Source organism: Gordionus sp. m RMFG-2023, chromosome 5, assembly GCF_954871325.1.
Source record: "Gordionus sp. m RMFG-2023 chromosome 5, tfGorSpeb1-WG-v2, whole genome shotgun sequence".
NCBI classification, from domain to species: Eukaryota; Metazoa; Nematomorpha; class Gordioida; order Chordodea; family Parachordodidae; genus Gordionus; species Gordionus sp. m RMFG-2023.
This window is the reverse complement of record NC_088779.1, coordinates 24,112,636-24,125,732: the sequence shown is the minus strand read 5'-3', so window position 1 is coordinate 24,125,732 and position 13,097 is coordinate 24,112,636. Positions and strand designations below refer to the sequence as shown.

The 13,097-nt window shown below is 25.2% G+C and overlaps 2 protein-coding genes across 2 annotated transcripts; one reads left to right on the top strand and one right to left on the bottom strand.

Moving 5' to 3' along the window:
- Positions 1-1,268: 1,268 nt before the first annotated feature.
- Positions 1,269-4,193, bottom strand: LOC135929665 (splicing factor 3B subunit 6-like). The gene is made up of 4 exons (XM_065466351.1): positions 4,143-4,193; positions 3,984-4,102; positions 1,611-1,749; positions 1,269-1,558 (listed from the first exon to the last, which is right to left on the bottom strand). Exons 1-4 carry the CDS (start codon positions 4,164-4,166, stop codon positions 1,472-1,474), a joined length of 369 nt encoding a protein of 122 aa, XP_065322423.1. The 5' UTR covers positions 4,167-4,193; the 3' UTR covers positions 1,269-1,471.
- A 3,013-nt stretch (positions 4,194-7,206) lies between these two features.
- Positions 7,207-8,021, top strand: LOC135929835 (large ribosomal subunit protein eL21-like). The gene is made up of 5 exons (XM_065466563.1): positions 7,207-7,254; positions 7,297-7,427; positions 7,469-7,581; positions 7,626-7,776; positions 7,820-8,021. The coding sequence occupies exons 2-5, from the start codon at positions 7,299-7,301 to the stop codon at positions 7,907-7,909; spliced, it is 483 nt and encodes a 160-aa protein (XP_065322635.1). The 5' UTR covers positions 7,207-7,254; positions 7,297-7,298; the 3' UTR covers positions 7,910-8,021.
- Positions 8,022-13,097: the final 5,076 nt, after the last annotated feature.

The following is a 13,097-nucleotide window of genomic DNA, read 5'->3' as shown; positions in this document are numbered from 1 at the left end:
AACCCAAATAGCAAAAAATCGTAAAATCGTTAATTTTTGTGTTCTTTACATTATTTATAGTTATATACAGTACATCATTATCTGTTTTAATTATTTATGGCTGTTATTTAATTTTATAAAGAAAATTTTGTTTTACAGTTATAATTTCCATATTTTACTTCAACCAGGATTTTATTATATGCCAATTTGTTATTTATTCATCTTGTTATATTTGATGCTTAATTTCTTATAATAAAATAAAACAAAATTGATTATTATATACTTTTAAAAGAAGTAAATTTTTCAATGGATTTGTATAATATCTTAAAGGGGGAATAGAGGATGAATACCGATGGAGTGGCGCTCCATTAATTGGAGCGGGTAGTGTAGTTAAACGGCTCGTTTTGAGCCGATTTTTAAAAACGGCTAACTCAATATTTCATCTAGAACAATATTACGCAAGCCTGAAGATTTTGTTTGTAGAAGGAACAAAGGTTTGGACATCTATTAGCGAAATCTCGAGGCTTAGGCAAAATTTTTCTGGCTAAAATATTGAGTTAGCCGTTTTTAAAAATAGGCTCAAAATGAGCCGTTTAACAACACTAGGAGCGGGAGTTAGCTCCTTTTAAAAATGAAGTAGTGAGTACGGGAGCTAGTTCCTTTTGAGAAGGTAGAGGCGGGAGCGGGAGCTAGCTACTTTTAAAAGGAGCATTAACAACTCTGACTACACAAAGGATTTATATATGATTATTACATTTTAACCAAAAATAATTCTAATATTAAACACTTAGATTTACAGTTTAATTGGATTTGATAAAAATTAATATGGTTTCAATTTAATATTTATAATTTAGCTAAAAAATAGTTGCTAATGCGCTAAGATTTTGTTTGTGATCTAATGTGAACATATATAACCAACCTACAATTTTTCGAAAATAAAGGGGTCGCCAAAAAATGATTGATTTGACATGGAAGGACCCTAAAAGATTATAAATATTTTGATAGATCATTTAATATAAATAAAACCTTTCGATAAAAATATGATTTTGTTTAGTGTACCTTCTAAAAAATTGAAAATCAAAGGGGCGGTTACGGAGTGGCGCTCCATTATTGGAGCGGGAGCTAGCTCCTTTTAAAAAGGAGCGTTAACAACTCTGACTCTGATTACACAAAAGATTTATATAAGATTATTATATTTTAACCAAAAATAAATCTAATATTCAAAACCTAGATTCACAGTTTAATTGGATTTGATAAAAATTAAATGTCAATTTAATATTTATAATTTAGCTAATAAGATTAATGCGGAACCTTAAGCCTGAATTAATTATAGAAGGTGTAAATGACAAAAAAATACATTATTTTAAACAATCAATGTATTTAAGGATTATGATACAAAAAAATTTTAATTCCCAATAATTTATTCCTAATTCTTATAATCAAATATAATGTATATAAACATATGAAATCTAAATAATCTCCTCTTCTCTATTCATAACCCAGGTGTTTCTGATCCAAATTGATCTCTCATTTTTTGCAATTTCTCTTCTTTTAGCTCTGGATCTAATTTCTTGAAAGCCTAAAAAATAACATGGGAAATGTAATAAAGCAAATAAAATTATATAAAATACCTTGGTTGTCTGATAATAAAGAACGACTAAATACCGGTTACAAACATTGAATCCTGATAAGTGATCACACGCATTTTTGGCATCAAAAATATCTTCGTAAACCACAAAAGCTGTACCTTTCGTATCCGGAGTATTGCCGCTAATTTTTTAAAAAGTATTTCAATTAAAAGCTAAATGAAAAATAAGCTGTAATTTTATAAGAACACGCACATATATATAACATAATTATAGTTTTATTTTAAATATTAAGATATTCTATTGTTTTAAATTTATCTTTATGTTATACAAGGGCTGGATCGACCCACAATTTATTCACTGACCCAATATTTATTTTAAACAATGATACCGATATTTACATTGATTTTGTTTTATATAATAAAATATAAATAATAAAAATCTGTGTAAAAATTTCTTTTAAAAACGTTTTAAGAATATTCACTTATCTCAGCTCTTAAAAATCAAGAAATGTCACATTTATAAAATTCTAAAAATATACTTATTTTTTAATATAAAGAAAGGTTTGCATTTATATAATATATATATTAAATATGTCTTATTTTATTAAGTATAGCCTTTAAAAATGATTATACATATAGTTAAATATTTTTTTTAATGATGATTTCACTTATCTATTTTAACCTTAATATAAATAAATATAAATTTATATACTAATATATATAAATATTCTTATTAAATTTTCTGTTTAATAAACCAATTATCTTCTTTTCTTTCTGTTTAATTATATCTTTATTCAAATATTTCAAATCTACATAACAAATAAAAACACATATATATTATATATAGTATAAATATGTATCTTTATTTGAATAAAAAGTAAATACTAATTAAATATCAATTAATAATTGAAATTAGATATCTCTATTAATTAATAATATTTTAATTTACATGATTTTTATTTACTAATAAGTTATTTCCTTCACATTTTTTTATAAGAGTTATGAAGATTTATTATGAGAAAAGGAAATTAGTTCAAAAATAAAATTATAATAGTTATTGGGTAAATTTTAAAAAAAATATTTACCGATCCAATATTTAAAAGTCCAAAATCAGTGCCAATCGGGTAAATATATTTAGTACAGCTTACAAATAGAAATATGTCATATATAAACAAAAAGATGAGGAGTAAAATTAAACTACACTTTGGCAAAAACCTATTAAAACTGATTTTATATACAAAAGTAATAACGTGTGTTAAGCATAAGAAGTGACAAAGTTGTATAATTTATTTCATATCAATGCCCATAAGTTGGCCATCTTCGAAGACCAATTGTCTTCCTTAAATAAGTAATCATAAATAAAATTAATTTGAAGCTGTCTAATAGCATTCACAAAGCTGGATGATGGGATTTATCATTTGATGTTAGATCTTTTAGAAGATTGGTAATTAGGTTGTTTGTAAATTCGATTTTAAAATAATTTCAATCATTTAAACACAAACTTTTTAAATAAATTTAAAAAAAATATTTCTTATAATATAGTTTCAATACCACTCTCACATTGTGACCTTTTTACTTCCCACTAGAGCCCTAGATTTTGCCCAAAGCTCTAGACCTGCTTTATTTTAAATCATGCCAATCGAAAAAAATAACATACAAAATGTTTTATCAAAATAAAATGATAATTTAGGTGATAAAGAACAAATATCAATTTTTAGTGCACAGATCTTCACAATGTGTTTAATTTATGTTGTTTATAAAAAAAAAATTAGGCCAGGCTCAAATCTAAAATAAGCTTGAAAATTTGATTATTCATAACATTTTAATAGGCCAGCTTTGGCACTAAATTTTTGATTTTTTCTTTTCAATTTCTAGCTAGTAATTTTATTACTAGTTGAAAATAAATTACAACCATTGAATTTAAGAGCTGTTAAACTAAAGAGTAAATTTATGAATATAGTAAATTCACAAAAAATCATGCAAATTTATTTATAAAACAGTTATCATTGAAATAGTTATAAGTGTCTTAATAAACTTTGAGAAAAATTAGATATCGATTAAAATGTAATGGCAGGAAATTTTGTGTAATTTAAAATTTTAAATAGGCTTGTCTGTGTAAATAGGATAGGCAACTTGTATAAAAGTTTTATCAAGTCAAATTGGGCCACATTTTGAAGAACTCCAATTTAAATAATATATTATTTTCATAATCATTATTTTGAATAATTATTATATAAATTTCTAAATTCCTTCATATTAATAGCCCAGCTTAAGGAAACTAAATATATGCAAAATAAAGCTATGAAGTTTTAATGTGCTTAAGTTGGTTGATATATCAAAATCATTCATGTACACTAAAATAATAAAATAGGGTAAAAATGAATAATTTAAACACAATCTTTATGATGTAACTTACAGTCTAATTTGTCGAATTGCGCCATACTTCCCAAATATATCATACATTTCTTCTGCAGTAATTTTATATGGTAAATTACGAACATATAAAATTCTGTTGACCTCAGGTGGGAGTCGTATCTACAATATTAATAAATAACAATTAAAATAAGAATTGTACATTAAATTTTTTTTGGAAAGCCATTTTTAGAATAGGTGATTTTAAATAGTCGAAATGATTTTATTGCAGCCTATACAATGACATATTATGTCACTGAGCCTATAGATGTTTAAGAAACACTTAGGGAGACTTTTGTGTGTAAAGTTACGTGCGGCATGTCCAAAAACGTATAGAGGGCTTAGTGTTATTTAAAAAACCGATTTGGGTTGATTTTAAAAAAAGGCCCGATTAAGATTATGACAAAAGTAATAATGTGTTGGCCATGTGATTTTGCTCATAGATTACAGAAAGGTTTAGGTTTCTTCTTACCAAATCTTGAGTCTTACACAATATGATTTTAGTTACAATCTTAATCGGACCGTTTTTAAATATCGCAGATTAGGCTTTTTTACAACACTAAGATCATTGTTAATTTTTAACCAAACTAAATTTATTTTCAGTTAAATGATAATGAGGAATATCAGGCGAGGCTTTATTTAACCTTCAACAAATCATGTATCACATATTTTAAGAACTATAAATAATTATCTTCTAGTTAAGATGCCAAAAAGGACATAAAGGACCTACTTTAAAATATTAAATAATACAATTTAAAATGAGATATATCCAAAATTTATAATCTAAAAGTATGGAACCGTTCCTTTATATCTATATATATATTATTTGAAATGAACTCCATGATAAATCAGAATCTCTTGTTTCAGGAGAAATTTTTATTTAAAAATTATTTATCCAAAAATAAATTCTACAATGTGTACTGCGTCAATTTCAGTAAATTATTTTAAATTGGAATATATTTAATTTACCTTGATTCCGATTTTATTAGGGACTTATTAAATAATAATAATTTTACATTAATAATATATAATAGTTAACCCTTATTTAATATAGACCTATCATATATATGGAATGATTTCACTATAAAATTTTTGTTTTATTTTATAAGTAATTGTTACATCTGAATATATATTATTGTAAAGGTTAAGATATATTTTAAAAGGTCACTTTATATATTTTAAAAGGTCACTTTATATATTTTAAAAGGTCACTTTATATATTTTAAAAGGACGTTATTTGTATATTATATTATAACTTTCCGACATGTAATATTATATTATCGAGGTTAATCAAATTGCATATTATTAGAAGTTAATTTGGATAATTATGTAAATGTATATATACCAATAGAATTACAAATAAAATTCATTATCGTTTTTTCAACTTTAATCGATTTAATATTTGGCGACAAAGTAAAAGGTCGCGTGGTTTTCGGTCTTCGGTCATGTTAAATGTTATATAGAATTATAATTTTTTTTGTTTAAAAAAATAAATAAATTGATTTAGCAATTATGGATAAAAGATGAATGAGATAAATGGGCTATTGACGACTATAGACACATAAAAAATCCTCAAAATTTTCTATTGACAAGTTAGAGGAGGAATTTATTTCATTAGATTAAGTCGCGGCCCTACTTAATCCATAATAAAGAACTAAGAATTCGCGATCAATTAATCGCCGGGGAACTATGTTTACTACCCAAATACTAAAGACGAAGACCAACCGTTAAAACTTAAACAAAATTATAGAATTTATGATAATGATAAAGGGCACTATCAAAAGGTAGATGCAGCCTATTTAGATTATATGGATTATAGAATTTATAATGATAAAGGGCACTATCAAAAGGATAGATGCAACCTATTTAGATTTTCATGGATTATAGAATTTATGATAATGATAAAGGGCACTATCAAAATGATTGATACACCCTATTTGGATTTCCGTGGATTATAAATTTGACACAGCCTATATGGATTTCCGTGGATTATAGAATTTGACTTATCGTTACCAACAAATGTAAAAATCAATATGATTAACAATAGACATAAATATAATGATAATCGTAACGTGAATATAATAAAGAAAATAGATCCATCAACAACAAGAGTAACCTGGAGTACTTCAATAGTAGTGGTACGTAAAACTTTTCAAGTGAACTACGATTGAGAATAATTCTAACAACGAATCGCAAAAATCGCTATAGATCTACAGATAAATGATGATAAAATAACAAGCGAAAATAAAACAGTGATGGTGGGAACAATTAGTTGAAAAACTAGAATCGCCATCACAATCCTGGATAAGGGAAGAAGAAAAAGAAGAAAAAAATAAACGTACAAAACCGTATTAAAACATCCCGACCAACTACGAATAAGGGAAGAACCAGAGGAAATCAAATCAAGAATAACATTGAACCAAGGCAAACGGGTTAATCCAACAAGGGAACTGTCGTATTTGTATATACGGATATATATGTTTATTACGCGAAATGCCAATCAACCGATTTAAATAAGGTTGATTGGATATAAAAATTACATGTGATGATATATTTTTTCTGATATAGAATATTATAAAAGTAATAATTATTTTTTTGTATGAAAATAATTAGATTTTTTTTTAATAAAAGATTTATAAAACTATTTTTGATAATAAAAATTGCCAGGTTATTTAGATCGTGAATTTTCAGTAAGTATATCTTTTATTTTTGGATCTTGGCCAATTTAGTTGTTTTTTTTTCTTCTTTATATTGTTCACGGTTTCTACTTTTCTGGTTTTGTTTTAGTACGGTTTCTACTTTTTTATCTTGTTTTAGGAACTAAAGCCAACAAAAAAAAAATTAATAGATGAACTTGAACTTGGTAAATAAAAAGATTGGTAGACGATCTTAACTTGGTGTGAAAGAATATGTTACATCTGAATATTTATTATTGTAAAGGTTAAGATATATTTTAAAATGTCACTTTATTTATTTTAAAAGGACGTTATTTGTATATTATATTATATCTTTCCGACATGTAATATTATATTATCGAGGTTATATTAGAAGTTAAATTGGATAATTATATAAATGTATATATATACCAAAAGAATTACAAATAAAATTCATTATAGTTTTTCAAACTTTAATTGATATAATAGTAATAATAAAAATTTCCTTCATAAAAATAAATAAAAATAATTTTTTAAGAAATCAAAATTTAATAAATATTTTGGAAATATAAAATTTTGTCTCTTTTTTTTCAAAATCTTAGATATCCTAGTGAAATTTCGGTAACATGTGTGTTTCTATTATATATAAATATTAATAAATAGATATGACAAATTCTAAAGGTTATAGACGAGGAACAAGGTATTTATTCGCTAAAAGATTTGGTAAAAAAGGGGTAGAACCTTTATCAACCTTTTTGCATGTTTATAAAATTGGTCAATATGTCGATATTAAAGTAAATTAAAAATAATTGTAATATTCAATATGATAATATAGTGCAATGGAGCTTTTCACAAAGGAATGCCTCACAAATCATACCATGGTAGAACTGGAAAAGTGTTTAATGTTACTCAACATGCTTTAGGTGTAATTGTTAATAAAAGAGTAAAGTATATTTTTAATCATTTATTTATATAATCACATTGCATTTCAGAGGTCGAATTTTGCCCAAAAAGATTAATATTAGAGTTGAACATGTTAAACATTCAGATTGCAGAAAAGATTTTCTGGAACGATTACATCGTAATGAAAAATTAAAAAAGGAAGCCAAAGAGAAAAATATCAAAATTTGTTTAAAAAGACAAGTATTTATATATTGTATTAATTTTTATTTTTTATAAATTATAGCCAGTGCAACCACGAGTAGGTCATTTGGTAAAAACTAAAAATACACCTTTAGAAGTTTTAGAACCAATACCTTATGAATTTCTGGCATAACATGTTAAATATTATGTATGGATTAATAAATTAGCTATGGTCTGATTTGATCTTATATTAATTATACATCTAAAAATAAGTTACACTATAGTGCATTGTCTATTAAAATATCTAATGATAAAATATGATTTGTTTCATAATATTTCACCTTAGTAAAGAAAATATTTTTTTTATAACATTAAAGTAATAAATAGGAATGTCTTAGTAACTTCTACCAATATAAAAATCTTAGTACTATATATATTGAATTTGATTCTTTTAATTCTATAATAATTGACATTCATAAAAATAAGTTTGTTAATTAAATTCCATGAGACATTTTTGCATATATAATAACATCTTTTAAATAATTAGGTTTTAATTAGGAGGAAATACACAAATGAAACTGAAATTTTTTAAAATTTTGATAGCAATGATGGAAGACCAAATTAATGAACATATTGAATGATTTTCATGTTGTGATGTCATTCTCAACTATAACTAGACAACTTATGATAAATTTATGAGTTCCCTGATTAGATCAAACCTAAAAATATTTTTTCATAAAAAAATGATACAAAAAATTCTTAAATTAATCATTATATTTTTATTTACTTATCATATTTTTAAATTTACTTCAAAATAAGAGAATTGCTGGCTTGGGTTGTTTAATTTGTAACTCAATATTTTGACAAGGAATATATTGCTCAAGCCTTGAGATATAATGGATAACCAAATACAAATCTTTCTGACATCTCAAATTAAAATTTTTAGAATTGCATAATATTTTTCTAGATAAAATAATTAGTTCATTGATTTTAAAAAATTAGCTTAAATTGAGTTGTTTAACAACACTACTTTAAAATGTTAGAAATAATTAAAATCTAGGCCAAAAATAATTCCAAGCATTTTAAATGCAAGCCAAAAAATTTCATCTTGGGCATAAAAATAAAAAAATTCAAATATGGGTTGTCCATTTTTTTCATAAATACGGCTTTATTCTTTTGAGAGCAGAGAACTGAAATGCAAGAAAACACAGAAAACCTTCTAAAACAGAAAATATAGGTATGTTTAGGCATAACACCACTTTTGCTATTGTATTATAATAAATCATGACTTGTTAAATCACTAAATTAACAGTTATATTTTGTAGCAAATTTGAATTCAAAATATTTTATTCTCTATTATAATGTTGCACATTAAATATCAGGGATCCGAACTGTTATTTATAACAGTTCAGTTTGGTTATGGTTCAGTATGTAAAAAATTATAATGAAAAAGAAATTTATAAAGGCTTGGTTTGGTTCAGCTAATTATAAAATAAAGGTTCATATGGTTAGAAATTCTTATTGAAGCAACACCATCTTCTAATTTATTTTTATTATAAGCATCTATAAATTATATATAAAAAAATATATAAGATTCAAAATTACTCATTTTTAAATATATTATTTTAACATATAAGTAATATATTTTCTAATATAAATGGATTAGCCCCAAAAAGCCCTTTCTACAGAAACTTGTGTTTCGGAAACTGCCAGTACTATAAGAGTAAGTTTATCTAATTCTGAATTTTTACCATTTCTAAAATATAAAAACTGAACTGGTTAAAGGTCAAAAAATAATTATATTGGTTTGGTTACAATTATGGTTCAGATATATATAATGGTTTAACGGTTTGTTACGGTTCACTCTGGGTCCCTGTTAAATATAAGTGTTCAACAATTTAATGATATTTATTCTCTATTTATTATTAAATATGATATAAAAATGAATCAAATATTTTCCTCTTCCCTATTTTCTTTAATAAATCCTTTTTTATATTTATTCTATTTTAGTGATTAGTGTTGTTAATAGAAATTAACTAATAACTTTAGCTATTAAATTAGTAAACTAATTTTGAGGATTTGCTTATATTTTTATTTCTATTATATTTCATTTTTTTGAATTTTTTAGTGCCTGGCGCATATCAAATCTAATATTTTTAAAAATTGTTATTTTTATTAATAGAAAATTAGATAGATTTTTTAAAACTAATAAAAATTAATAATTTTACTGTTAGTCTACTAATTTAAAGTTTTTAGTCAAATTTTTCAACTAACTATTAGATAGTCGATTTTCAGCACTAATTGTGATATTCAGCAGACTTTCTAGGGCTGGCCCATGTTAATTTCTTATTTTTTATTTGACCTGGCTTTTTTTAATAGGCTGAGCTTGGGCCTAAAATTTAAATTTAGCTTATTTAAGGCTGTGTCCAAAGTATCAAAAAAATTTAATAGTGCAATTTGCGCAAATCTAGCGAAAAAAAATATAAGCCATTTTTAATGGAAAATTAAAATGTTGACCTAAATGATTTTTTCAAATTTCTATGCCAAAAAATGATTTAGGCCAAAATTTTAATTTTCCATTAAAAATGGCTTATATTTTTTTTCTCGCTAGATTTGCGCAAATTGTGCGATTAAATTTTTTTGATACTTTGGACACAGCCTAAAACAGTTGCTAACTTAAAGAAATAGTTTCATTTTTTTCTTTTAATAATAAATTTCAGTATTATAAACAAAATGATTGTCTAAATACACTTATATTGTTTATTTTTATTAAATAAAATATATTAAATTTATTTAAAGTTTGGTCTGCACTTGGGATTTTTTTTAATAGATATGGACTGGACCTAGGCATAAAAAATATTTTAATGTGGACCTTACCTGATGCCTATGAAGATCGTTCATATTCAGTCATACAAGAAAGGAAGATAATATAACATTCATATTTTCAGGACCATGAGTGTTTTATATTTTTAATGATCCTACCATGGGTTGTTTTGACACATCAGCCCAGCAGCTGTGCAAGCAAACCTAATACTTAAGTCCAATGCTCATTGTTGTTCCACGTCAGGTCTAATTTTTAATTCCTGGCCCAATATTAAAAAATAAATCAGTCCCACCTGATCCTGAAGAAATTTTTTATATTGTGAAAAATATTGTATATCAATTTATTTAACCTAATTGAATAATATTTGAAAATATTAAGCTTGACCTAGGCAGAACTGAAATTATTTTTATAAATAGGGCTTGCAGAAGTCCAATTGGGCTTGGACCAAGCTTTGCAGATCTCTAATGCTCACCACATTTTATATGTAAATTCTTTTGCAATGAAACCTATCTTATATGTGGTCTTACCTTACCACTTTGAAATTAAACTTGTTATTACTGCTGAGCAGCTTTAAGTATCTGTTTGATTTCATCTAACTGGGGATATCCATGTTTAGCATTTAAAAAAAATAATATTTATTTGATTTTCTGCTGAAATATTGAAATGAAAACCACTTTTTAATATGTATTAAGGTTGGTAGGAATCCACACATATGACAGAATGTTACATATAAGTGCTGTCCAAACTCCATAACCAAGAAATTTATTGCTTTCTGTAATTCTTCCAGGAATTGATATTGTTTTAATCTATGCTAATAATAAATAATTAAGCACCATTTGTAACATCCAGCTAACAAATTCAAAATTATTTTTATCCTCATTCTATTTATATATTTGTGGAAAGAATTGTAAAGCAAATTTAGATATCCATCATTTCTGAACATTTTAAAAGAAAGATCTCAATAGGAAGGTACTTGTATAGTTTTATTTTGTTTTTTTTTGAAATTTAGATTATAATATACTTAAATTATTAATAGAAGTCGCCAAATTCCCATTTGTGGATAGATTTAGCGGTATCATTTTCACACTACCTTCAAATTCTTTAAACTTTTCCTTCTCTGAATTAGTTCAAAAGAGCTTTGTTATATTTTATCCAAACTCAAAAAATTATGGTTTATATATTTAATATCTGTTCACATTAACAGGTAACACTAGCCATTAGTGTTAAATAGATAAGAGCAATAAAAATCTTTATCATCCTTACGCGATAATAAGCTCCTAGCTCTATGGATTCTATATAAAACGGTGTAATATACAATTATGCAGATTAATTTGTGGAATTTGTTAATGGATAACGTGAGGATTTTAATTTCATTGATAATTGTTAGTTTTGTATTAGGCTTAATCATAGATATACATCGTATATAAGGATTGAGAATAAAGAAGTGGAAAAGAAAGATATGATAAGAAATGAGGATAGGATTAAACAAGTAAATAATTATAAACCAATTATTTGTTTTTCTTGTGGTCAGCAAGGACACATCACGACAATGTGAGTTAACTAGGCACCTTAAATGTACAAAATGTGGGCGTAACGGACACATAGATACGAATTGTAGAGGATTTTTTAACAGAAATTTGAAATGTTCCAAGTATGGTTTAGAAGGTTATTCACAAGAGGGATATAATTAAGGATAATATTTAATAGTTCGTCTGATTTTTTTTAATTATAATTTAAGTATAAATGAAACCAGTATAATTAATTTTAATGAAAGAGAAATTGAAACAGAAGATATATATAGAATAGAATTAGAAAAGATGATAAAGAGAAATAAATGTCCGAGGAATAAAATAAGAATATGTGAAAGTGAAGCATGTTTTTTATTATATACAGGAGCTGAGATTTGTTTGATGAGTATAAAAGATTTTAATAAATGGTTTCCAAAAAAAAGATTCACAGCTAGAAGAATAATAGCGAAACAATTAGATGGTAATACAGTTAAGATTTTAGGCTTTTATACAATTAAATTGGTAGAAATAAATAAAGAGATAACGATATGGATTACTACGTTAAAGATAGAGCCAGGGCCGTAGCCAGGAATTTTCACTTAGGGGGGCCAAGTGCTTACTTGGGGGGGCCACTATTTTTTTAAAATCAAACAAATAATTACGCATTCATATAAATTTTTTCCTATTTTTATTAAAAATTTAGTAACAAAATAATACTATAATATGAATATACAAAACAAAATAATACTATAATGCATATACAAAACAAAATATTACTATAATAGAATACGGCGATTTTTATTTTTAAATTTTAATATAAATGAACTAAAAGATAAATTCTGCGTTATTCTTTTTTCATACGCCATTAATACTTTAATGTAGAGAACGAAGCCTCACAAGAAGCCGTTGATATCCCAATGATTATCGCTGCTGAGTAGCATTTATATAATTCTTTAAATGCATGATTATATTTTGTTTTATACAGAAAATGCAAGATATTTTCAAAATTATGATTTTCTTTAGCTTCCGAAGATAGCAAAAGCTAGCAA